Raw genomic sequence first — 27,996 nt, forward strand, 5'->3', positions numbered from 1 at the left:
TTTTTTTTTTTTTTTTTTTTTTTTTGACAGGCAGAGTGGACAGTGAGAGAGAGACAGAGAGAGAAAGGTCTTCCTTTGCCGTTGGTTCACCCTCCAATGGCCGCCGCTGCAGCCGGCGCACCGCGCTGATCCTGGCAGGAGCCAGGAGCCAGGTGCTTTTCCTGGTCTCCCATGGGGTGCAGGGCCCAAGCACCTGGGCCATCCTCCACTGCACTCCCTGGCCATAGCAGAGAGCTGGCCTGGAAGAGGGGCTACCGGGACAGAATCCGGTGCCCCGACCGGGACTAGAACCCGGTGTGCCGGCGCCGCAAGGTGGAGGATTAGCCTATTGAGCCACGGCGCCGGCTATTATTTTTATTTTTATTTTTATTTTTTTTTAATTTTTGACAGGCAGAGTGGACAGTGAGAGAGAGAGACAGAGAGAGAAAGGTCTTCCTTTGCCGTTGGTTCACCCTCCAATGGCCGCCGCTGCAGCCGGCGCACCGTGCTGATCCGATGGCAGGAGCCAGGAGCCAGGTGCTTTTCCTGGTCTCCCATGGGGTGCAGGGCCCAAGCACCTGGGCCTTCCTCCACTGCACTCCCTGGCCATAGCAGAGAGCTGGCCTGGAAGAGGGGCAACCGGGACAGAATCCGGCGCCCCGACCGGGACTAGAACCCGGTGTGCCGGCGCCGCAAGGTGGAGGATTAGCCTATTGAGCCACGGCGCCGGCTGTTATTTTTATTTATTTTTTAAGTCCTTGTTATTATTATGAGTTCCCATGGGATACTAGAACTTAAACATTAATGTTTCTAGATGGCACACGGAAATTAATTATATGCACAAACACCCATCATTACTGGCTGGCTTAAGAAATACGTAATGTCAGTGATTTTTATTTGCTGTTTTATTTTATTAAATGCAAATACACTTATAAAGACGTCCTGAGAATCACTTGCAATCTGAGCCCTCCCAATTCTATCTCAACCTTTGAGTCTCCATTTCCTCAAAATCAAAGTTTCTGGAGCTGGGTGAAGTACACAGTTTGACAAACATTTAACACCCAAGCAACATCATGAGGTGGGTAGAAATCACTGCAGGGAACTGCCACTGCAGAGAGACTGAGTGTGCTTGCACAGGTCTTGTGGCTGGTGACCCACATCTTCCTGTTTCCAGATCAGAGCTAGTTGATCACCTTTTTCTCCTGGTTGGAAATGTGAACCAGCCTACGCAGTGAGGCACAGTGGTGGTGACAGTTTGCACATCTGAATGTTTGATGGAAAAGGCTGTCTTTCAAGGAGTACAGGGTTAGTTCTTGTTACTCAGCGTTTGCTGAGAGTTTGCTGTTGTCCGCTGGCGCTGTGATTGGTGGAATGCAGAAGTCACCAAAGGCTTTCTTGATGATTGGTATTTGCCTCAGTGCAACTCTGCCTGTATTCTCCCTTGGGTCAGATATAAGATGTGATCAGATTTAAAACCACTAAGTAAATAAGAATTATTTACTTTATGTGAAGAATGCCATTTGTTTTCTTCCCTGAGCATTGAAGTTTGCTCTCCTAGTTTAGTTTACTTCGCCCTTTATGTTACAGTGCATCTTTCTGAAAGGAGAGAGAAAGGATGCTGGGTGGTAGAGACAAACTAGAGTGAAAACATGTCTTGGATAACTCAGAAACTGCGTGATGCACACATCAGTGACTTGATAATTGCCTTTATATACTTAGAGGCATTGACACTAGGGAAGCAGTTTGAAAGTATTGAATCTGGTTTCATTGTAATACATAGCAAATAATTAAGCATCCTTCATGAAAGAACTGGTAGTAATACTTTACTGCGTACCAGGTCCTCTGCTAGCTGCCCAAAATGCTAATTTCTCATTGAGCTCTCTGACCTGTTTTTAGGTGAGTCCTAAAAAGATTTATATTTCATAGCGACAGCAGAATGAAGTGTTTAATCATCAAAGAGTTTTATTTTTAAAGCTACAGATGTTTTAGGCATGTTGGAGGAGAAAGAGATAAATGCCCAAAGTGGGACTTTGAATTAATAAAATTTGGAGAATGACTTACTCAAGTTGGTTAACTTGGTTATTAAGGCTAATTACAGCTTTTGTAGTGATGACTGTTAAGATAAAAGACCATATCTATTATAGCTCTGAACTTGAATCTAACATTAAGAACATCCTTTCAGGATGAAACCTCTCTTTAGGGAGGTGAGCAATGAAAGAATGTTATAGGCAAATTAATAAAGCCTTGGCTTAAAATTTTTTTCTTATTCTACAAAATGGAAATTTTCTAATTAAAGAAATACAAGCGTGAGAATCTAAGATAAGTTCTAAGGATTTCTTTTTCCCTCAAATTCATAGAAATCTTTTCAAGTTACCAAGAATATTTAGGTCCTTGCTTTTAAGCCTCTTCTCTAAGTTTTATTTTACTCTTCTCATTGCTATGTGCTGAATGTCTGTGTATTGCCCACATTTGTATGCTGAAATCCTGAATCTGGAAGTGATTAGACTGCAGGGGCAGAGCCATCCTTATAAAAGAGGCCCAGGAGACCTCGATTGGCCTTCCACCATGTGTTGAGGACATAGTGAGAAAGGTACCATCTGTGAGGAACTTGCTAGACACAGAATCTGCTGGTGCCTTGATCTTGCACTTTCAGCCTCCAGAACTGAGGGGAGCAAATGTTGTTAATAAGGCACACAATTTATAAATATATTTTACGGCAGACTTAAAGGACACTCTAAAACGGAAATAGAGGTGGGTATTGTAGCATAGTAGGTTAAGTCACTGCTTGCTGCATCCACTATCAAAATCCTGGCTACTCTGCACTTCTGATCCAAATTCCTTCTAATAATGCAGCTGGGAGGCAGTGGACAATGTCTCAATACCTGGGTTCTCGCCACCCATGTGGGAGGCTTGGATGGAGTTCCTGGTACCTGGCATTGGTGCTGGCATTCTGGGAGTAAACCATTAGGTAGAAGATCCCTTTCTCTCTCTCTCTCTCTCCCCTCCCCCCCCCACCTTGGTCACTGTACTTTTTAAATAAATAATTCATTAAAAAATAGAAAAATATATATTGAAATCTTTAATAATTTTAAATGGAAATAGTAATTTTGATTACATGAGTTATTGTAATGAGTTAATGAGAAATTATTGGAAAGCTCTAAATATGGGACCTGTAGGTTGTACTGAGCATCTGCTACATGGTGATATTAATGGTAATAAACATTATTTAGTTTTTAAGATTATATTATATATTACTTGATACACTATAAAATACATACTATATAAATGTACATACATTAAGATGTTTTAATGTATAGTTTTAAATTTGGACAAATATGGTCATGAAACCACCAGTACAATCAAGATAGAGAAGGATCTGTCACACCCTAAACATTCCCTCGTACTGTCTCTTTGTCACAGACTTGGTCAGCTGCGCAAGTGACCACTGATCTGTCCTCAGTCCCTTTAGTTCTGCCTTTCCCCCAGTATTCTGCAGACTGAAGAGTAAAGAATGTGTGTGTTGACATTCAAGCTTCTGCACTCAGCACAGTGCGTTTAAGATGTTGACCTGAGTTGTCAGTGGCTTGGTTTTGGTTATTGCTGAATGGTGTCAGTTTATCCATTTACCAACTGAAAGACATCCAGGTTGTTTCCCGTGTTTTGCATTTACAGAGCTGCTATAAACATTCTTGTATAAATTTTTGTGTGAACATAAGTTTTATTTTTCTTGAGCAAATCCCTAGTAGTCTGACTGCTGGGTCATACAATAAATGTACATTTTGCTTCGTAGGGAATTGATGAATGTTTTCCAGAGTGTCTGTATCATTTTACACTCTCAGAAGCAGTCGGTGAGCATTCCAGTTGCCCACATCCTCTCCAGCAGTTGTTGTCAGGTTAATTATTTTTTCCCAGTAGTAGCCATTATAATAGATATGTGGTGGTTCTAGTTGCGTTTTCTTAATGGTTAATGATGTTTAGCCATGTTTTGTTTGCTATTTGCCATCTGTATATCATCTGTGGTAAAGCATCTTTATACGTTTTTTGCTGTTTTCTAAAAAAAATTGAAACTTTTCCATTTTTAAAGCAGTTTTAGGTTCATAGAAAAGTGGAGGATTCCTGTATACCCCCTGCTGCCACACATGCGTAGCCTCCCTGATAATCAGCACACCCTACCAGGGTGTTAACATGTGTTAAGCTGATCAGTCTACACTGACACGTCACCTTCACCTAAAGCTCCTAAAGGACACAGTGTTCATAGGGTTCACTTTGGGCTTCATAATGAGTTCACTGGGCTTGGACAACTGTATCCCGACATGTATATACCTTAGAATAGTTTTCAAGCCCTCTGTGGCTGCCTTTATCCCTCTCTGCCACATAACCCATGGTAACCACAGATCTTAACTGTCCTAAAGACTTGTGCTTTCCAGAATGTCATGCGGTTGGAATCATCCTGTGTGGAGCCTTCTAAGATTCTGTTCTTTCACTTAGTGATATGCATTTAAGTTTCTTGAGTTTTTTTTTTTTTTTTCATGGCTTTATAGTTTGGTTCGTTGTTTGTTTTACCTTTTTGTTGGATTATTCATTTACTTAAGTTTTTAGAGGGCCTAGCATACAAGTTCTTTGTCACATGGATGATTTGCAGATATCTTCTCCTGGCATCTAACTTGACTTGTCATTTTTTTTTTTTTTTTTTTAGAAGTAGAGTTACAGACAGTGAGAGGGAGAGACAGAGAGAAAGGTCTTTCTCCCATTGGTTCACTCTCCAAATGTCTGCAACAGCCAGAACTGTGCCGATCCAAAGCCAGGAGCCAGGAGTTTCCTCCAAGTCTCCCACACAGGTGCAGGGGCCCAAGGACTTTCTTCTACTGCTTTCCCAGGCCACAGCAGAGAGCTGGATTGGAAGTGGAGCAACTGGGACTAGAACCAGCACCCATATGGGATGCTGTTGCCACAGGAGGATTAACTACTGTGCCATGGCGCCGGCCTCTTAACAGTGTCTTTTGTAGAGGAAAATTTTTAATATTGATGAAATGTACTTGATTTATCAAGTTTATCTCTTAGGTGTCATATTTGGTCATTGGATCTAGATCTTTGCCTAACCTAAGTTTATGAAGATTTTCTATTATTTTTTTCTAATTCTTATGGTTTTCAGTTTTTTGTTTAAGCCTATTGTCTATTTTGAGTTTGTTTTTATTTCTTTGAGAAAAAGACAGAGACCAACAGACACATCTTGCATCTGCTGTTTGCTCCCCAGATGCCTGTAGCAGCTGGGTCAGCTTGAAGCCAGGAGCCTGGATCTCATTCGAGGTCTCCCACATGGGTGGCAGGGACCCAAATACTTGAGGTATCCTCTGCCGCCTCCCAGAATGTGCAATAGTAGGAAGCTGGGATTGGGAGCAGAACGGGGACTGGAGCCTAAGCACTATACTATGCAACGTGGGCATGACAAGGGATATCTTTCTTTACTCTTTTTAAAAATATTTCTTATTTTTGTTTTTTAATAGCATTTATTTAATAAAAATAAATTTTGTGAGTACAACTTTTGGATTATAGCCGTTCTTCTCCCCCCCCCCACACCCACCCTACCACCCCCAGACCATTCCACCTCCTACTCCCACTCCCATCCTATTCTTCATTAAGATTCATTTTAATTATCTTTATATACAGAAGATCAACTCTATATTAAGTAAAGATTTTAACAGTTTGCACCCACACAGACACACAAAGTATAAAGTACTATTTGAAGACTAGTTTTACCGTTAATTCTCATAGTACAACACATAAAGGACAGAGGCGTGTGGAGCAAGTGCACTGTGACTCCTGTTGTTGATTTAACAATTGACACTCTTATTTATGATGGCAGTGCTCACCTGAGGCTCTTGTCATGAGCTGCCAAGGCTATGGAAGCCTCTTGAGTTCACAACTCTTGACATCATTTAGACAAGGCCATAATCAAACTGGAAATTCTCTCCTCCCTTCAGAGAAAGGTACCTCCTTCTTTGATGACTGACAAGGGACATCTTAACCCCTGTGCCATATGCCCTTGAATTAATGTTTTAAGATGTGTGGTACAGGCTTAAGGTTCAGTCTTTGCTTGTGGATGTCTAATTGGTCCAGCTCCAGTTATTGAAAAGACTTAAATCTTTTCTCCATTGAACTGACTTTGGACTTGCTATCTTTGTGTAGGTCTGTTTCTGAATTATCTAGCCTTTCCATTGATCTATATACCTGTCCTTTCACTATTGGTGCACTAATTTTTTAAAAGGTTTATTGATTTGAACACAGAATTACAGAGAGAGAGAGACAGAGATCCTCCATCTGCTGATTCACTCTCCAAATGTCCACAACATAAAAGAGCTGGATCAGGCCAAAGCCGGAAGCCAGGAGCTTCATCCTGTTTCCCATATTGGTGGCAGGGGCCCAAGCATGTGGGCCATCTTTTGCTTCCCCAAGCCATTAGCAGGGAGCTGGATTGGAAGCGGATCAGCTGGGACATGAACTCTGCCCAAATGGGATGCCTTGTTGCAGATGGTGGCTTAACCTGCTGTGCCAGAATGCTGGTCCCTAGTGTACTGTTTTGATTACTGTAACTTTATAGGAAGTCTTAAATTCTGGCATTCCAGATCCATCTTTGCCTTCCAACTTTGTCCTTTAAAATTGTTTTACTATTGTATTGGTGCTAATAGTAAGTATTACTTTTGGGGGAAGTGGATTTTGTTGTCCAATTGTTTATATTTAGCATTTGTTTTAAAAGAATTAAAAAAATTTTTTTTGCATTGAACTTTTATCATATGACCTTGCTAAACTTACTACTTCTACGAGTTTTATGGTAGGTTAGTTGTCTGTGAATGGAAGTCTTTTTATTTTATCCTTTCCATCCTGTGCTTTTAACCTTCTTTTCTTGCTTTATTACCTGGCTAGAACTTAAGTGTGATGCTCGGTGTAAATGGTTAGAAGTAGACATCTTTGCCTGGTTTTAGATCTTAGGGCAGAAGGCAGTCTTTTACCATTATGATAGTAGTTGTAGGGTTTATTGTAGGTGCCCTTCATCAAGTTCAGCTCTCTTCTTAGTTTGCTTATAGCTTTATTTATGATGCATAGTTTTTTTTCTGAATCTACTGAGATGATTTCATGTTTTTTCTTCCTTAGTCTTTTAATGGGGTGAATTATATTGATTTAAAAAAAAACTTTATTTGGGAGGCAGAGAGAGACAGGAAGAGTGAGCGTTCCCCTCCCCTTGTTCACTTCTCTAATGTTTACCATGGACTGGGGAGCCAAAGCCAGGATCTGGGAGTTTAATCCAGGTCGCGGATGTGGGTGACAGGAGCCCAGCCACTTCAGGCATCACCTCACCCTCCCAGGGTCTGCATTAGGAGCTGGAGCTGGGACCTGAATCCAGTCACTCGAGTATGGGGTGTGAGCATCCCAGACAGCAGGCCGAAGCCCACCCCACTGATGGGCTTTTGGTTGTTGGATCAGCCTTGCGTGTCTAGGCCTACATGGTTGTCGTATGTTCTCCTCTTTGATACTGCTCAGTTAGATTTGCTACTACTTTGTTGAGGCATTCTATGTCTGTTTATGAGTGCTGTTGATCTATAGTTGTATTTACTTGTACTGTTTTTGTCTGGTTTTAGTATCAGGGTGATGCTGGCCTTATAAAGTAAAATGAAACCATTCTCTCCTTATGAATCTTATAAACCTATAGATATTATAATTATATATAATTATATTATAAATGTTAAACCTTTAGGATCTGTAATATGTACCCTCTTTTATTCTTTTTTTTTTTTTTTTTTTTTTTTTGACAGAGTGACAGTGAGAGAGAGAGAGACAGAGAGAAAGGTCTTCCTTTTTGCCGTTGGTTCACCCTCCAATGGCCGCCGCAGCCGGTGCGCTGCGGCCAGCACACCACGCTGATCCGATGGCAGGAGCCAGGTACTTCTCCTGGTCTCCCATGGGGTGCAGGGCCCAAGCACTTGGGCCATCCTCCACTGCACTCCCTGGCCACAGCAGAGAGCTGGCCTGGAAGAGGGGCAACCAGGACAGGATCCGGCGCCCCGACCGGGACTAGAACCCGGTGTGCCGGCGCTGCAGGTGGAGGATTAGCCTAGTGAGCCGCGGCACCGGCCCCCTGTTTTATTAATACTGGTGTTTTGTGTCTTGTCAATTTCTTTTCAGTTAACCTGGTTATAGCTTTACTGATTTTATTGACTTTTTTGAAGAAGTAACTTTTGGTTTCTGTTTTCCCCTTACGGATTTTTAATCTTACTGACTTCTGATCTGTTATTTTTTTCCTTCTGTTTCAACTCTGATTTCTCATTTCTCTGTTTTAAGTAGGTGGTGGTATTTTTCTGCTGATATTGGGTGGGATGTTTCATAATTGTCAGGTTTCATTGGTGTTCAGGTATTTGCTAATTTTCTCTCTAGTTGTCTTATTAAGTTACTGAGTGAAGAGTGTTATAGTCTCCAGATAGAATTATAGCTTTATCTTGTATTTTGAAGTCTTGGTGTATGATGCAGCTTCCTCCTTTAAGATTATTATGTCTTATTTGGAGAACTAGCCCGTTTTATCATTATACTTTACCTAAGGTGTAGTACCACTTGTTCTGAGTTCACTTTATTGGTTACTAATACAGCCTTTGTAGCTTTATTTTGATAGTGTTTTCATGGTGTATCTTTTTTCCATTCTTTTATATTTAATCTGTCATTGTATCTATGTATTCCTTTCTCCAAGTCTGGGAATTGTTCAGTTAATTCTTTCTTCCAAATTTTTCTTTATCTATATTCTCATCTTTTTGGAATATAGTGTCACAAATGTTTAATCATTTAACTAATTTTCCCACCTCTCTTTAAGGCTCTATTCCTTTTCTTCTAGTTGTTTTTCTATCTTTTTTCCATTGAAAGCATTTTGTCTTCATAATCACTGATTTTTTCCCTCTGTCGTCCTCATTCTGCTTTTGAGCCCATCCAGTAAATTCTTATTTCAAATAATAATTTGTTAGTTCTGATGTTTCTGTTTGTATTTTATACTTTGTATTTCACTTCTGAGAACTGTCTTTTCATTTCTTTCATTAGTGTTTACCTTTATCTCCTGGAACATAATTATTAAAGTTACTATAAAATCTTTGATGATTCTAAAATCTGGTTCATCTTGCTTGGCATCTGTTGGTTTTTTTTTTCCTTTGAAAAATAGTCATATTTCCATAGTTATTTGTAAGCCAAATAATTTTAGTTCCCTGGATATTTTGAATATAGAATTATGAGAATCTGGGTTCTATTAAAATACTCCAGGGATTTAAAAAGAAATTTTTAAAGCATGCAATCAACCAGGGTAAATTAAGGCCATAAATTATTTCACCGTTTTTGGGTGATAGTTCCAGTGTCAATTAATTTCCAGTCCTTGGCTATCCTACGTCAGATCTGCTCATATATATGAGCTGTAACCAGGGCAGGTGCATGTACACAGATTTCAGAGATTCCCCTCTCCAACTCCTGGACTGAGGATTCCTTTTCCCAGTTCTTAAGCCAGATAAGTGAGGTTTCTCTCAAGTTTTTACTGTGTCTAGAAAGTTACTTGAATGGGATTAATCTTACGTCAAAGCCAGAAAGAAAAAAAAAGAAGAAGAAGAAGAAGTAATTGCTCCCATATGGGGTATTCCTCCAAGTTTAACTTCCCTTCCCCCTTCAGCTTACTGTTGCCTACCTTTTTAGAATCCTTAGGTTTGCTGCTGCTTTGTGTATTTTGTCCAGAATTTTTAGTCATAATCACTGGGAGAGAGAAGCTCTAGTGGGCTTTACTCTGTCCTGACTGATGATGTTTTATTTTTAATTGGCATTTAGAAATACAAAATGCAGCTTATAAGTATCTGTGGCTTAGATAGGTTGTGCTCGTTTTTATTTGTAAATGTTTATTTATACCAACATTCCAATATGGGATGCAGGCATCCTAAACAGCGGTGCCAAAATGCCTGCCCCAATATTTTTGTTTGCTGCTGAGAAAAATTATGTGATATTTAATATATCACGTGCTCAAATTGAAGAAGCTTGCCATTTTTATGTGGAAGAATGTAGAGCATCTCTTTTGGACAAATATAGACAATGATAATTCATACCTTTATTAATCACTAGTCAACACAACTGATTAAAATGCAGATACACACATAGCTTTCAAAGGAAAAAAGTTGTAAAATGACTATGGAGTAGTGGTATCTGTCTTATTTTGAAATTAGTAAAGTAAAACCTTAAAATTTGTAAAATATTTGCTTGAATTAGCTACCACTTTGAAAAATGTAGAAAGGAATAATAAATTTATGGATTATTTTAAAAATTTATGTATTTATTGAAAAGGCAAACTGACAGACAGGGAGCGACAGAGATAACTCCCACCTCAGGTTTACTCCATAAATGGCTGTGACTGGGCCGGGTTGAAGCCAAGAGCCAAGAACTCCATCCTGGCTTCCCATACAGGTGGCAGGAACTAGGGCACCCGGGCCATCTTCTGCTGCCTTCTCAGACACATTAGCCAAAAGCAGGATCAGAAGCAGAGCAGCTGGAACTCAAACTGGCACTCCAATATGTCAGCTTAACCCACTGCACCCCAAGGCAGCCCTGGAATTATCAGTATTTAGTTATGAATTATACCTTTCTTCTAAGTTTGTTGCCACTTTTCCTTTGCAAAACTGGTGAAATCTTCATTAATATTTAGTGATTTTGTAAATATAAAGACATACATTTAGTAATTTCATTTATACAAAGATTAGTTTCTTAGTAAATAATTTAGAGAGAAGTGTATTTCAGTGAATTTTATTTTTCAGAGTTGTATTTTACTGGCATTTTTATTCAGACGTTTCACATCTTAATGATAGGTGTTTAATGTATACTGGCTAATAAGAAATAATAAGAGTTTGAGGTTCTTGTTAAGAGTGGGAGGTTGTTTATTTGTGTCCATTGTATGCCTTTATGATTGTTTGCAGTTATAAAAGGGTAATCTTAGAAAGTAAATTTGATTTTTGTGCCGGACCATGTGGAGTGGTGTGTTGCAGCATCCATGTGTAGGATCTGTAAACTGGACCCTATGACTGTACATGTTACTGACTTTTTCGTCTAAGACATAGAGTAAGGGGCAGGTTGGTTGCAGTTAGCATTTGTGCAATATATTTCGTATTTATGCAGAGCCATATTTCATCTTTGTTTCAAACTTGGGATCTGTTGTTCTCCCCTGATAAACTTTGTATGAGATTTGTGTCTTACATTAAGAAGAAGAGAGTCTTAAAATTTAATAGCAGATTTGGGTCCATTTTGAAATTGTTTAAAATTTATCTTTAGCTGTTAGATTTGATATTTTAATAAATTTTTGAGAATTACTTCTCTCTCCCTCTTGAACTTAGGTGCTCTGTGGATGTGCATAGTTTTAAACCCCCACTGCAAATTAGAGCAAAAGGCAAGTTGGCTAAAACAGCTGAAAAAGTGGAACAGTGTTGATGTCTGTCCATGGGAAGATGGGAATCATGGCAGTGAATTACCCAATTTAACCAATGCTCTGCCTCAGGGTGCAAATGCCAGCCAAGGTGAGTCCACAGTAACGTTCTGCTCACTTAGTGTCTATGCATTTGTGCAAAGATGTTTACATTGATAACTGACAACTTCATGAAAAAGTATTTGACTTACTTAAGACCTTATATATTATTCTGTGAATAATGTGTATGTTTTCATTTTACTTGAGACCTCTGTACACTTTTAAAAACTCATAGATGAGCATAATATTCATACATATGTGTTAGAGTGATCTATTAATGATTTGACTCGAATGTTCTTTTTTAATTTAAGACGTCGTGGAGTAGTGTGCTAATATATTACTCTGTAAAACAAAATATTGAGAGGTTTGAGGAGTTGGGTGTTTTTATCTCCGATGATTAATTTATGCTTGGGCTGCTATATGATTTGATCAGTCAAAGCTTACTCTGGGCGATAGAAAGGAAACATTTGTGACTGGATTGAGGGTAACGGCATGATGTTGGAATTTGGATTGGAAAAATTCTTCACTGTGAAGGATTCTCTAGCATACCTGTGTCTGTGTAATATAAACTGACAGTGCTCCCCTCCACAATCTTTGGGAAACCGAAAAGTGTTCTGAATATTTCCAAAAGAACCTCTCTCTCACTTCTTCTGTCTGGTTTTTCATCTTGTAACACTCCCTTGGGTCCATTTATTCAGCTCAAATTCCTCCCATCTTTAAAAATTCTTCCTTGGTGCCATTTTCCTTTCTAGCTATTGCAGAATTTTCTCCTCTTTCAGAACCACATTCTTAGAAATTAAAATTCTTTGTTAATTCATACCATCAGTTTTACATGATTTTGTGCTTCTTTTTGGTAAAATCTGATTGACTTTAAAATCAGGATAGAAGGAAGGTAGGAATTAAATGACATCAGGAGATTCCAGGATCAAACACTGTCATTCTCTATATGCTGGCCACATGGGAATTTGTGCTTCTAGAAAGAACTTTACAATTTGTGTCGTTTCAATATGATGTTAGCATCATGTTTTCATTCTCTCTAAAACAAGAAAATTATATATATTATTCTGTAGGGATTTGTCTGATCAAAAGTTTTAGCTGTGGGAAGGAGTTTGGCTGTGCTTTGTCTGGAGATATTTGCATTGGAAATTCAGTATTTGGAATCTGTTATATCCTTATTGGCCATGATGATTTTATTTAATGATTTCAAAGAAAATACCCCCATTTTTTTCTAGATATTCAGAATTTTCAAGTTTAGTTGTTCAACATTGCTAGAAAAGGGTCTGCCTATGCACTATCTTTAAACCCTTTCTATTTATACTTGGAAGTTTCTCTCTGTTTCACTTCCTGCTGCCTTTTAGGACTGCCACTGTGACATTTTATGCTTTACTTTCTATGCATTATGTTACCCTTGGTTAAATATGAATATTCCATAGGCTCTGGAAAGCTGGAAAGAAATGATGCAGCCTCCAGACTAAATAGTGCATTTCACTTATGACTTGGCCTGGACAGTATGAAGTCAGGACCGGGTATCTGAGGCAATATTATAACTGTTGTGCCTGAAGGCACCAGGGTGCCCGCTTAGAGCAGAAACGCCACATCCTCCCTGTAGAGAAGGTCTGGTGCTCCCACTTGAAGTGCCTCTGCTGGAATGGAGCAGGCTCACTGGGGCAGAGCCTGCGGTGTGCAGCGGAATCCTACAGCCCATCTTTGCAGCTGTGCTGAGTGCGTTGCTGCAGATACATCATGTACAGAATTGCATGTTTTCGCACATTACAGTGAATGTGAAGGGCTTATGAGGCCATGCTTCTGTTGAGAGAAATTGTTAGAATCAATGAATAAGAACATTGGAATCTATCTTTGCAAAGAGTAGGGTTTTTTTTGTTTGTTTGTTTGTTCTTTTTTTTTTTTTTTTTTTTTTTTGTATTCTAGATTGATACCCAATTTTTAACTTTTAATATTTTGGGCTACAAAAAACTAAGAATTTCCCTCTTTTTATTTTTCTAGGTTTCCCATGTCTTCTTTAGTCAGCATGTATTAACCTTATATAAACTTCACCTAAAAATTCTCACAAATTTCTGTTGTCGTCTTTTAAAAATTCAATCAAGATATAGACTGAAGGGGTCCTCAGAAGGCTCATAGAAAATCAAAAAACTAAAGCATGGAGCGAAATTTTTTGTGCTAAAACAAACTTTAATTCTTTTTTTTATAAAAAGGGTGCATTTTTATTTATTTAATTTATTTATTTAAAAGGCAGAGTGACAGAAAGATCTTCCATCCACTGGTTCCCTCCCCAAATGGCTACAACAGCCAATGCTGGGCCAAGCCAAAGCCAGAAACCAGGAGCTTCCTCTAGGTCTACTACGTGAGTGCAGGGGCCCAAGCACTTGGGCCATCTTCTGCTGCTTTCACGGGCGCATTAGCAGGGAGCTGGATCAGAAGTAGGGCAGTCAAGACAGTAACTGGAGCCCATGTGGGAAGCTGGCATCACAGGCAGTGCCCTTTTAACTTATTTTTTCATAAAGTTTTTGAAGTACCTGATATTTCTTTCTTTGAATCCTAACTGTAAAAATTTTTTAAAAAGCAAATATCCAAGGTAAAATTTTGATATCTAATGGAACCAAATTTTTATTGTCTACATACATGATCTGTGATCTTTTTTTTATTTTTTAGCTTTTATTTATTTCATCTTTTTGAAAGATTTATTTCTTTACTTTAGAGTTTCAGAGACAGGGAGAGGCAGAGAGAAAGGTCTTGCATATGCTGGTTCACTCCCCAAATGGCCACAACGGCAAGAGCATAGCTGATCTGAAGCCAGGAGCCAGGAGCTTTTTCTGGGTCTCCCACGTAGGTGTAGGGGCCCCAGCACTTGGACCATCCTCTACTGCTTTCCCAGGTCATGAACTGGTGCCCATATGGGATGTCAGCACTGCAGGCGGAGGCTTAGCCCCCTGCACCACAGTGCCAGCCGCTTTGTTAAAGGCAGAGAGGAAGAGGGAGAGAGAGAGCTACAGAGAGGAAGAATGGCTCTCATCAGTCGGTTCACTCCTTGAAAGCTCACAACATCTTGGGCTGGGTCCGGCCAAAGCCAGGAGGAGCTTGTAACCTAATTAAGTCTGCCATACAGCTACCAGACACCTGCACCATCACTGCTGCCTCCCAGCATCCACATTGGTAGGAAAGTGGAATCAGGAGTCAGAATGGGGCTTGAACCCAGAGCTCCAGTATGGGATGCAGGCATCTAAAGCTGCATTCCAGCCAACATGCTAGATGCTCACTCCCCATTGAAATTGTTATCACCTGTCTTGGGACACCTCACCAGTCCATCTTCTCCCTTCCAGGCTGAGAACAAGGCCAGAACTGACACATTCCCTAGTTCCTTTCAGTGGCCTTGTGATTATCACTGTGCCACTCCTCCAAGTTTAAGCTTTTCTAGAAATGAAAAAATATCATTATCTTCAATTAAAAATGTAGAAGGTCTATGGTATGGGTAGATTGAGATTTAGTTCCTTAAAACAACTTAGTTGGCATGGCAATCAAAACTAAGCTTTATAAAAATTCTAGAATGAATACATTCATTTTATGAAATGAAAAATGTATAGATATTTAAATATCTAAGAAGTCCTCCTTTACCCCTCCCTCACCCTCACAGAGGTTTTTTCTGTGACCCACACAACCTTTTAATTGAGTACTACTTCAACAAAGTAAATTTTAGGTTCACAGCATTAGGACAGGGCTGACCACAGAGTGGTCAACAAAACAAGACTGTAAGCTCCTGAAGCACCAGGGCCAAGGAGCAGAGTCTGCATTCGGTGGGCGTTTCCCATCAGAGCACTTCCTTAATAGTGCATCATCATGTAGACATGTGAACGTGATCAATTTTGTGTATGTTTCTTATGTTACCATAGGATTTCATAGCCTACATTTGTATTTAAATACCATTTCATTTCATTAGTAATTGATCTTTTTTGGTCTCAGAACTATGCACTGTTAAAAGCCAGGTTTGTATATTCGTCATTTCTATATGACATACAGAATATCAGAAGTTCAGGTTTTTATTATGATTTTAATGAAATTATAGTCCACAGCTTGCTTTTATTATTGATACCACAGATAGTGAGCCAGGTCAACATGTGGAAGGCTAATTTAGTTACTCTTTTAATATACATATAACATCAAGTTACTCTTTTAAAGATTTTATCTTCCTGTGATTTGTGCTAAACAAAATAAATGAAATGACAATACTGCTTAAAAAACTGACATGAGACTTGAACTATGGAATATTTGATGGATTGACTATGAGAGGTCATGGAGCCAGTTTCTCACTGGGTATGGGTGTACTTATTCTGTTCAACAAAAAGCCCTAAAAGGTTCAAAGTAGCTTAAATGTGGGGTCCTCCCTTTCCATTGGCAGTGTATATATCCGTCTACCACTAGCAAGGAGCCTAAACAGGGAATGTAACAAGTGCATCATTTTTTATGCTTTTCAAGTGATCTGTCATCCTTGCATTTTCATATGTCTGCCATTGAAACACAGATCTCTAAGTTGACCTGAGACCAGGCTGAGGTAAAGTCTCTGTTAAAGACCTGTCAGAAGCCTTTCTAAGCAGTTGAATTAGCTGAATTTGCAGAAGGAAATCTGTGTTTTGCTCTTACCCTGACTGACTGTTTGACCTTGGTCAGTCACTTTACCTCCCTTGCTGTTCAGTTCCACCTACAGCATCAAGGAGGTGGACTAGAGGAGTTCTCCCAACTCTTCTCAGCTGTTCTTTGATTTTTGTGTTTGCCCTTGTGTCCTCAGCAGAGGGCCAGTGAAAGGACCATGAATCGTTAACAGCCAAGGAAGCTCCAGATTTGGCTTCTCAGAACAGAGAATTACTTGAGCTAGGTTAAGTACCCATAAATGGGAATAGTTTGTTACCCTGATTTTCAGTTGAAGCTTCCTGAGGTTTGTGCCACAGTTGAAGCTTGGTTTGGGAACCCAGGGGGATGGGAGTCCAGGTAGAATTTGATTCATACTGTCCTTGGGAATTGAATAATCCCAAGAGTTGGGTGAAAATATTCTTTATTCCCCAAACATTTCTTTTCTCCGTCAGGTCCTGAGACTTGAATCCTCTTCGGAGTGTATGCTTCTACTCTTTTGTGATGCCCTGGCATACACTATGCTGGGGACATCACACCAGTCATGGAACCTGCCCAGGAGTCAGGAGGCAGCCTGTAGGGGAAGGTAAGTGCGCTGGTTTGTTTTGTAGCTATGTTGTGTGGCTTTGTGAACTGTTAAGTAATATGCATTTATGCCCTTTGGGATATAAAGTAGCAGTTAAGCTTTATATCCCAAGAAGCATAATAGTTTTAATTGTGCAAAACCGCACAATATAGTTAAAAAATACAACCAAAAGCACAGTCCTTATGCATATCTTTAAAGGCTGACTGCATCTTCCTGCAAGGTTCCATGGCTGGTGTCGCATCTCTTGCATAGTGTTTGTGAGAGCTGTTGATCCCATCAAGGGCAGCCCACCACGGCACCTCAGAAGTGGGGAGCAGTGAGTTTTCCTGTGATTTTTGTGCCGAGTGCCTCCTTTCAGTGTATTTGGCATGGAAACTAGACTTGACAGTTCTTTTTGCAGGATGCCTTTAACCTTAGCTTTAAATGGCTGCAGAGTGTTTGTGTTTGATAAAACCAGTGAGTGAATGGTGGCTCTTTGGGCTGACTTGCCTCCTAGTATTTAGGATGTGAGAATATTCACCCTTCACCCTGCTGCATAGGGGGTGCAGGGCAATGTGTGTGGGTGTGTTCATGAACATCTGGCCACAGAATGGTATGACTGATTTATTCACATGTGAATAATAGCTGACACGGCTTTCTGAATTGTGGAAAAAACAGATTCATCGAACAGGCCACATCGGACAGTGTTCACCCGAGCCATTGAGGCGTGTGATCTCCACTGGCAGGATAGCCATTTGCAGCACATTATCAGCAGTGACCTATACACCAACTACTGTTACCATGACGACACTGAAAACTCCCTCTTTGACTCCCGCGGGTGGCCCCTCTGGCATGGTAAGTGGCCAAACCGGAAAGACATTTCCATGACTTACTTCTTTGTTTAGTTTCTATAGCATTATTGGAGTGGGAGGTAGAGAATTGAGGGATTCATTCAATGGGAGATGGATGAATGCTTGGCACTAGGAGCTGAGTTTTTCATTCAAATCCAAGTTCAGAAATGGTTTCTTGTGTCTTTTTAATAGTATGTTGGGAGAAACATCTTACTATTATATCTTGTTTTTATAGATATATCTGACAGTGGCAACTTTACCCCCTTGACTTTCTGTTTTAGAACATGTTCCTACAGCCTGTGCAAGAGTGGATGCATTACGTTCTCATGGGTACCCCAGAGAAGCATTGAGACTAGCAATAGCTATTGTTAACACTTTAAGACGACAACAACAGAAACAGTTGGAAATGTTCCGAACTCAAAAAAAAGGTGAATGTGAAGGAGTTTGTTTCCATTGGAATGGGATTCTTGGGATGACATCACTAAGTTTTGTGTTCTTGTGGACTAGATGGCTTTTAAAACTTAGAAGCATAGAGATAGCTTACTCAGCTGATTCATAAGAAATTTTAAGCACATTTTTCTTGGTTGAATGTTGTAAGAAGGAGAAATTTTTTTTGTTGTTTGAGTAACTACTTAGTATGTCTGAATTACCTAAAGACAGCTTAGCCAAATACTTTATTTAGTGAAAGTGCGTTTTAATTCCAGCAATAAGGACTCTAGAAGCAGACTTCTGTATGCTTGAATCACAGCACTAGGTCCCAGCTGGGTGACCCAAGGCAGTGACCTGACTTCTCTGTGAGTTCTATTATTCCTCTTTGGAATGGTACACAGTAGAGGACCTATCTCCTAGAGTTGTTGAAAAGATTAAAGATTAAATAAAAAATTGATTAAGATTAATTCCTGTAATGCACTTAAAACAAAACCTAGCACATTATGTAAGTACTCTAAAACATTCTAACTAATAATTTGCACATCGAGACATATTATTTCTTTGAAGATTTTATTTAATTATTTGAGAAGCGGAGTTACAGACAGTGAGAGGGAGAGACAGAGAGAGATCTTCCATCCGCTGATTCACTTCCCAAATGGCTACAATGAGCTGATCCGAAGCCAGGAGCCAGGAGCTTCTCCCGGGTCTCCCATGCAGTTGCAGGGGCCCAAGTGCTTGGGCCATTTTCTACCGCTTTCCCAGGCCTTAACAGAGAGCTGGATCTGAAGAGGAGCAGCTGGGACTAGAACTGGTGCCTGTATGGGATGCCGGAGCTGCAGGCCTACTGTGCTGTAGCACTGGCTGCAAGACATATTATTTATTGAAAGTAACTGGGACAAAGCTCTTGGATTTTTCAAGTTCTATAAATGACATTTGATGAGCTGTCAACTGACAGAACTTTAATTTCTGTTTTCTCAGTTTAGTCATCTTTTAAATTTTGAATGAGTATTACAGAGTAATAGTTAAAGGTTATGTTTCAAGCATAAACTCCTGATCAAGAAATGTGTATGCTTTTTCTGATTAATCCATGCATTTGTTCCTTTGATAGGTATAGATTTCATTTTTGTGTTTCTTTGGTACTTGAAACAAAGTTCATTTTCTACTTCACAATTTCATTTTTTATTAAGAAGGATAGTTTAAATTGCTGTTCTGCCTCTGTGTGTGTGTGTGTTGTTGTTGTTGTTGTTGTTTTTAGTCTTCCAGTGATCATACATACTCTTGGAGTACAACTAAAAATTAAAAGTTAATGAAATAGTGTGGAGTTTGGAGAATGTGTTTATTGTTAACTGTTAATGCCCTTTCTATGGGAAGTATTAAGAATGTTAACTAATACTTTTCATTTTCATGGTGAAAAAAATTCCAGTTACAATTTGAACCAAGGAAAGGAGGAAGTTAGGTGTGATGGAAATGGATTAACCCTGATCATCATGACTTTGTCCAGTTCTTGATATTCTTCCTATTATACTGGTGTTTGCAGAATACATTGCTAGGCCCTTTAGAACTTTTTCTGAAATCCTTCTTGCCTTAAACACATACACGTTCTGTAGCCAAAGTTATTTACTTCTAAAAAGCACAACATTCAGGCTAAGGAAGCATTTTGTATAATACAAAAGTAGAGCCAGCTCATAATGAACTTCTAGCTATTTTAACAAAATCATTGATTTTACTAAGAAATGTTCATCTTTGAAAATATGTATAATAAAAATGTTGTAATATCTAGGAAGTTGCAAAGAATAATACTGTTAGTTTGTTTAGATATGTTAAGAATGCATGTTAAGTTAAACTCCTTTAAGATAATTCTGTCACCTAGGTTTAGATCCATTCTTAGACTCATTTTTCTTTTATTCTGCAAGCAATGAAAGCCTATTTTAAACTATTCTTAGCTATTGCTTGGGTTATGTGTATATACCTAAATCTTTGCATACTTTTTTGTTGCTGTTTGTCCATATTTAAAGACTAGGCTTCTAGTGGCTATTAAAAGTTCAAAGTGCCATAAAAGTTACTTGTGGGTCAACCTCAGAAAATTCTACAAACAATATTCGTAGAAAACACAACATTTCTCTGAGCCGTATACATATTTCTTTAACCAAGCATATGTATTCGGATTTTTCCCAAGAGTATTGCTCATGTTGCTTTTTCTCATATTGGTTATATATAAAGAAGCCAATGACAGAAATCAAAGGGAAAGATCTTTCTAAGGAGTTTAGGACCAGATTTCAGTAACTTTTACTATCTTGGAACAAGCTGTTTTTCACTTCTTTGTACTGGTGGTAGTTGATAGTTCCCAACCAGAAGACTTCTGAAGGAATGCTAGGTTCATGAGATGCTTCTTTAACCATTGACAAGCCAGTGTTTTCCTTTGCATGTTGTTTCTAGATTTTATTATATTTTTCTTAAAGAAGGAGCCATTATTATTTATTACTTTAGTAAACACTTCTTAAAACACTTGGGGCTTTTCTCTCAGCACTCCATGATTTCACCCATAAGTGTTAACATCCTGTGAAGTAAAGGAAAGGGCTATGTTTCACCCAAATTCTATGTTTACTTTTGTAGCAAAGGCCCTCTCTGACATAGTGTGCAAATCCACGATAAAGATGACTTTTCTAAGGTGACAGGGGTAATTTAGCAATAACTACAGGGAGTTCAGGTCTAACCCAAGCTATTGCTGTCCGCAAGTCCTCAATTTAGATGACCCAATGAATACTGACTCCTAGAGAAATCATCTTAATATAGTTGTACAGTTATCCAACTGATAATTCCAAGGAATTTCTTAGGTCTTTCTGATGCCTTTCCTAAAATTTGGAATTCATATTTTTCCCATACAACAATGATTTAACTGTAAGTAGTGGAGTTAGCTCAATACCCTGGACACATGAATTAAATAGATGTTTGGTACTTCTCCTGGGAGTTTTAGTAAAAATTTACAGATGAACCTTTAGAACTCAGGATGTCTTAAAATTTGGGGATTATGATAACCTTTTGATTTGTTTGTTAATTAAAGGGTAATATCTAACAGAATTGAGTACTAATTTGTCAGGATGTTGCTATTAAGTGGTAAAGCCTCACTTCTTCCTACTTTTTTCCCTCCATCTTCCCCTTCTACCCCTGTCAATTCCTTCCCTTACACAGAGCTACCCCATAAAAGCATAACCTCAATAACCAATCTGGAAGGCTGGGTCGGACATCCCCTAGACCCTGTGGGTACTCTTTTCAGTAGCCTTATGGAAGCCTGCCACATGGATGATGATAACTTCTCTGGGTTCTCAGATTTTACAGGTAAAGACATTACAATTTCTCTCATGTGCTTTTCTTTTTGTAAACCCTGAATGGCATTAGTCATTGTTTCTTACAGTATGTGTTATGTGCAGATAATGTGTCGCTAATAGCACCTATGGTTAGCAAAAGAGCAAGGAAATAGCACTCTCATGATTTTTAGGCAGGCTTCTGCAAGCTGGGGAAAGTCTGAGAGTTAGCAGTTTGGCAGCATGTGTCAGTTTTTAAAAAATACGAAGGTACTTCCAAAAGTCCATGAAAAATGGAATTAAAAGGTAAGTTTATTTGGGCACAAAAATTTTGAAATCCATCCTTTTCTAATGAGCATTTTTCCTCATGTACTTTCTAAAGATACTTTGTACACACATGGATTTCAAAATTTTTTCTGCCAAAATATTTCAGTTCCATTTTCTGTGAACTTTTTGAAGTACCTTGTATTTATTCTTTTCTAACCACTTTTCTGCATCTAAGAATGTACCTGTTTTCTAGCACAAAGATACGAAAGAAGGATAAGAAGGATGTGTATCATAGCATTAAAGAAAACTTTAGCTATACTTTAACTTTAACCTTAGCTATGCTTTAAGGGTAAAGCATTAAGTAGCATCTAAAACTTATGTAACATTCATTCCTTTAAAGCAGTGTTTTGAGATTTCTCCGTAGTTCCTTGAGAGTAAAGACTTGTTCCTCTAAAGACTGCCCAAGGATGGTCCTATTGTAGCTCCCGTGACGTGGTGAGCTCAGCTAATTGTTTTGGTCATCCTAATTCCCCATGTGGTGATGGCCTTCATGGGATACGGGTGACTCAGATTCGTATCAGGAAGGTGAGAGCTATGCATCTGAACGTGATTTTCCTTGAAAGTTTGATGGTTCAAGTTACAGTTTCTACTAGGAGCACCTTACCAGAGTCAAGAGACTGTAGCAGAGGTCTCTCGGATAACAAAAAAAGACTTGAGATCGGGTTAGATGGGTTGTGTTCTCTACTGTTCTTGATGAGAAGATTCAACAATGTAATAAAAGTGTGGATGCTTTTTTAAAATGCCAGCCTCAAAAAATTTTTAACTGTTGCAGTCATGATGTAGTTTTACTATTATTTAATTGAAGTCTTTTTTCACTGTTTAGTATTCTTATTATATACTCCTAGATTTATAATTTTCTTTGGTGATTCATGTTTAGTAGGAAAAGGAGATTCTAGTCCCCAGAATACATGCATTAAATCACTCTGATTTTTTTTTTAAAGATTTACTTATTTAAAAGAGAGAGCAGAATAGGTACAAATCTTTCATTTAGTAGTTCACTCCCCAAATGGTGACAACATCAAGGTTTGGACCAAGCCAGGAGCCAGGAACTCCATCCTTCTCACTCCTGTGGGTGGCAGGGGACCAAGTACTTGCACCTACTTCCAGGCACATGAGCAGGAATCTGGCTCAGAAGTGGAGTTTCAGGACTCATACCAGCATTCCAGTATGGGGTGGGGCAGCACTGTAAGTGCTGATTTAACCCACTGTACCACAACACTGGCCCCACGCATGATCACTTTTTAAAAGATTTAAAAACCATGCAATGCTGGCTTTCTCAAAGTCAATAATTCATTTACTAGTACTGGATAGAATAAGTATTTATACTTGTCAAGATACATGCAAAAGTAGTTTCTGAACTCTGATTTCTTTGTGGTGTTTTATAGAAAATCTGGGACAGTGCAAGTCTCTGGAATACCAGCATATACCTGCACACAAATTCTTAGAAGAAGGAGAGTCCTATTTAACACTGGCTGTGGAAGTAGCCCTGATAGGACTGGGACAGCAGCGTGTTATGCCTGATGGGCTGTACACACAAGAGAAAGTTTGTCGGAATGAGGGGCAACTCATTTCTAAGCTTCAGGAAATTGAACTGGATGACACGCTAGTGAAAATTTTTCGCAAGCAAGCAGTCTTCCTATTAGAAGGTAGGTTGATAAAGAATTTTCCACTTATTTAGCCAATTTGATTTAGGGTGGTAATCTTTCTTGTGTTAAGAGTACTTTGAATGCATTTAATGTGGTAGTTAGCATGATTAATATGATAACAAAACATCCAAGACGTGGCTGTCTAAAAAGTAGTGTCTTTAAGTGAAAATGTACAGATATTTGGATTTGTGATATTTGAAGTAGGTGGTCCTGTAGGGTAGCCTGTTAGAGATCAGCACAGTTTAATGCCACAAGCTTTGACAAAGACCTTTTTATTTAGGTTGTCATTCTGAGATAATTGCAATTTTGTTATGTAGTGAGCTGTTACTGGTAGCTCTGTTCCTATTTGATCAATTAAATAAGAAATTAGAAGTTGGTTGGCATTTCTGAATTACTGGCTGTTATGTGATACTTGAGTTTTGAATATATCATATGCATACACTGAAGGACTGAGGACCGCGAGAGTGAATTTCCGCTGCTCTCATTATTTCAGAGGCTTCATCAGGCATAGATTCAGTGAAGAAAATGTTTCATAGAATTTCTAAGGCAAAATCTGATTTTCTTCTTTTCTGTAAGGGCCTAACAAGTTTTGACTGGCACTATTTTTCAGGGTTTTTTCCTTAAAAGGGTAAGTTTAATTAGTATTAGTGGCCTACTCTTCTGTGCAAATTTAAATGGTGTCCAACTGATAAAATTACTTGTATCTCCTAAGCAGTGGGTTTGTTACCTTGGGATTCTCTGTGATTAGTAAACTAATAAAATGTGGTGTTTTCATCTTGTGTTGAGAACACATGAGGGGAAGGGAGCTAGAGAAAATGGCATTTTCAAACCTTTTATTTGTCCAAAACCAGGGATCAATGTGAAGGAAATATATTTTCTTCAGATATATTATATGCATTTATTTACTTTAGAAATACATTTTAAAGGGAAAATGATCTTAAGGTAAATCTAAACATGTTTAATTTTAGAAAAGTTCCTAATGTTAAATTTCTTTTAAACTTAAAATCCCATCTTTGCAAATTTCTGAAATGATCACAATTATTTAATTGTTATTTCCTTTTGGTTTCTTTCCATGTAATTCCATTTGATAAAGGCAATACAGTTAGCCATGAATTTTATTTTTATTTTTGTGTATTTATTTTTTAAAGATTTATTTATTTGAAAGAATTATGGAGAGGCAGAAGCAGAAAGAGAGAGAGAGAGAGAGAGAGAGGTCTTCCATCTGCTGGTTTACTCCTCAAATGGTTGCAATGGCCAGAGCTGTGCTGATCTGAAGCCAGGAGCCAGGAGTTTCCTCCGGATCTCCCATTCAAGGGCAGGGTCCAAGGACTTGGGCCATCCTCCACTGCTTTCCCAGGCCACAGCAGAGAGCTGATCAGAAGCAGAACAGCCTGGACTCAAACCAGCACCCATCTGGGATCCGGGCACCACAGGTGGCGGCTTTACCTACTCCAGCACAGCGCCAGCCCCAGCCATGAATTTTATTTATGCTGTGTCATTGGCTCTTATCACTGACTTGACTTCCATCATACTGAAGTTCAGGAAAAAGATGCATGGTTTTCATAATTAATACTGTCTAATACATATTTATCATCTTCCTTTTTAAAATAAGTCTCCGTGTTCATCATTCATGAATACGTTTAAACTTAGTCTTTGGTTAGTCCAGCCCTCGCATCAGGTATGAGCTGAGCCTCCTTTCCCAGCCCAGCGGAGCCCACCAATGGTGGGGGTTGCAGGGCTGGAAGCAGTCCAAAGGGAGGCCAAGGAACCATTTCTGTAAATTGCAAAAGATAAGAGCACCATGACTAAGTTGACTACACTGGAGCTCAAATTTCTTCATGCATTTTCACTCTTCTGCAAATTTCAGGGGCAGGTTAGTTAACAGGCCCAGATATGTCAAAAGAGCAAATAATAATCTTATGTTTTGAGTGGTACTCTCTGCTGGCCACAGCATTGGAAGTCTCAAGTGCTGAATGTCAGTTGTTCATTGTTCATCACATTTGAATGTGGTGTTTGCTCTAATTATCAGTCCATAAATATTTCTGTGATACCTAACTGGCTTGTGGGGAGGTATTGGTAACCAGATGTTGAGTACGCATGCTAGCTTTTGCTGAATAGGATTGAAACTTGGAGAGGAAATGGAGGAGAAAGGACTAATACAGGTATTCTATTAAGTTTGCCATAATTAGTCTTTAAAATAGAGTTAGGGTCTTAGCTCTAGTTACTGTAACAAAATACCATAGACCAGTTGACTTAAATAGCACAAATCTACTTCTCACAGTTCTGGAGGCTAGAAAGTCTCCAGATCAAAGTGCCTCTGGAGAGAGCCTTCCACCCTGCTTGAAGACCGCCATCTCTCAACTGTCTCCACGGGACAGAGAAAGTTCTGTGTGCCCCATGCCTCTTTCCTCATTTAACTTTTTATTTTCTCCAGTTATAATCACATTGGGTCTTAGGATTTCAGCATACAAATTTGAGGGGAACATACACATTTAATCTGTAATATAATAAGACTACTTTGAAAAGCAGTCTCATTATGTAAACTAAAGGTACAATATAATTCTCTTACAGGTTTTGAAGAATATCAGATCACTACCACATTTTAAAATGTCTTTAAAGAAAAGATTGGGGAGGGAGAATAGATAGAGGTTGGATAATGGACAAAAGGAACATGCTCTGCTTCTGCACAGCGTGCTGGGGTGACTAGCGCACAGTAGCATAGTTATATTTTCTGAAGAACTACGTAAAGAAATGATAAGGTGGTGTAAATGCTAATTACCATGTTTGATCAGTACGTGCTGTATAAATGTCCTGAAATGTCACAGTGTACCCCATAAGTATATACAAGTATTACCTGTTCATCAGAAAAATACGTAAAGCTTTATGAGATATAAAAAATTCACTAAAATGACTTTTAAAAACAAGATTAGTAGATTTGATAAAGTTAGAAATTTAGGAGAGATTTTAGTTTGTCTAAGTGAAAAGATAAGTTGTGGGATTCTCAGAGTATTTAAGGAATGAATGGTATAAAATGCTCATAGAAAATCAAATAAAAGTTAAATAATCTAAATTGTATCCTGCTCCTGTCTGATACCCAGTTCAGTAACTTGGTGTTTTTCCTGAACTGTATTTCTTGTATTCTGAACTCTTTGCCAGACTGATAATTCTCATGGAAAACAAATGTATCATGGCTTCTGAGAAGTAGTGTCATGGTTCATAATTCTGGAAATCATGAAACAGATGTTACCCAACGGTGACATGGAAACTCATTTATTAAACACTTTACCGTCACTAAACCTCAGAGTATCTAAGTGCAAAGTAGTTGAACTAACCACTGTGGTTTCCTTTCAAAATTTATTTTAAATGTCTGTGTTTTCCTTCTCAGAGCAGCAGTCAGGACGCACACAGGGGAAGTGGGCTCTGCCACCACACCTGTCAGAGTTTGCTAAGAAATGAATTTGGACAGCTTATATGTAATTTTGCTCTTGACATTGGCCTTCTGGAGCCCAAAGAGTAGTGTAGGTTTCCAGTTATTTTGATTTTCTTTATTTTGGTTATGGTATCAAATGGCTAACTGTTCTTTATTATTATTTTTATTAGTTATTTTATTATTAGTCCCACTTTCTGGGAATTTGTCTCTGTTTCTGCCTGTTGGCAGCAGCAGTGTGGTATTGAGCCCTCAGCCTCAGCCCCTGGCATGTGTGAGCCCCATATAGACTGCTTGGGCCAGAGGTGAGTTCAGAGTGAGGCTGCACATCCCTGTGCGTCTGCATACCGGCAGCATGGCTGTCACACACAGAGGGGAGCTTTCTCACATTCTGCACGGTTTTATGCTCCAGAGGGTTCTTTGCTCCGAGGTATTTGTATTGTGAAAGAGTCCTGCCCCTTAGTTCTGTGGTCCTCATTTTGGCTGTGGGACAATTAGGGTATTGTTCGTGAAATTAAGTCTGCGTTGGATACTGTACCCTGAGGAATTTTTATTGACTCGGAAATTGTACTCCTTTCTACTGTGTCTCTTAGATTAAATTCTTAAGTAGATTAGTTTGCATTTTTGAATATACAAGAAGTGTTAGTTCCCTGTTCAGGAATGTAAACCATGTATACTCTCTTCCCACAGCTGGTCCATATAGTGGTTTAGGCGAAATAATCCATCGGGAGAGCGTTCCAATGCACACATTTGCCAAGTATCTCTTCACCTCTCTCCTACCTCACGATGCTGAATTGGCATACACAATTGCACTGAGAGCAATGCGGTACGTATTCACAGCCCAGCAGGCAGAGGTGGTCCACGTTCCTTTGCTGGGAAAGATGGCCCTCTGACTTCCCATTCATTCGTGTTTCTGCAGCCAGCAGAAAAGCTGACTGAAGTACTTAGGAATGCTTGCTGTGTTGTTGTGGGAGTGATCTGTTTGTTGACTTGTTTTACTTGTAGTTAAAGGAAGGGAAGACTTGTTGTGTCCTTAACTGCTGTCAACTCTTCTGCCACCTGCTACTGCTCACTTTTCTTGAAGATAATATCTTGAATAGAGTACGGTTCTAGGCCAAGTATAATCATAAGACAGCAACAGTTGAAGCCTTCCTGAGTAATTATTTTGGAAAAAACAAAGTTGATTTTTGAAATTGTGGTAAACAGTACATGTCCTTGACCGAATATAAGAAGTGAGGAAGGTGTCTGTACCACCAAGACACGTTCGTGGCTGACTGGAGGCTGAGAGAAGATGGCACGTGTCTCATGTTGAAGGAG

At 39.1% G+C, this 27,996-nt stretch overlaps 1 protein-coding gene across 1 annotated transcript in view; it reads left to right on the plus strand.

Moving 5' to 3' along the window:
* ZSWIM6 (zinc finger SWIM-type containing 6) overlaps positions 1-27,996 on the plus strand; it is a 220,114-nt gene that overhangs the window by 180,389 nt on the left and 11,729 nt on the right. The window contains exons 5-10 of the mRNA XM_070056741.1: positions 11,367-11,546; positions 17,376-17,552; positions 17,830-17,976; positions 21,167-21,313; positions 22,992-23,252; positions 27,370-27,505. Coding sequence (XP_069912842.1) covers positions 11,367-11,546; positions 17,376-17,552; positions 17,830-17,976; positions 21,167-21,313; positions 22,992-23,252; positions 27,370-27,505 — 1,048 coding nt within the window. The remainder of the gene's footprint in view (positions 1-11,366; positions 11,547-17,375; positions 17,553-17,829; positions 17,977-21,166; positions 21,314-22,991; positions 23,253-27,369; positions 27,506-27,996) is intronic.

The sequence above is a fragment of the Oryctolagus cuniculus genome, chromosome 14 (genome assembly GCF_964237555.1).
Source record: "Oryctolagus cuniculus chromosome 14, mOryCun1.1, whole genome shotgun sequence".
NCBI classification, from domain to species: domain Eukaryota; kingdom Metazoa; phylum Chordata; class Mammalia; order Lagomorpha; family Leporidae; genus Oryctolagus; species Oryctolagus cuniculus.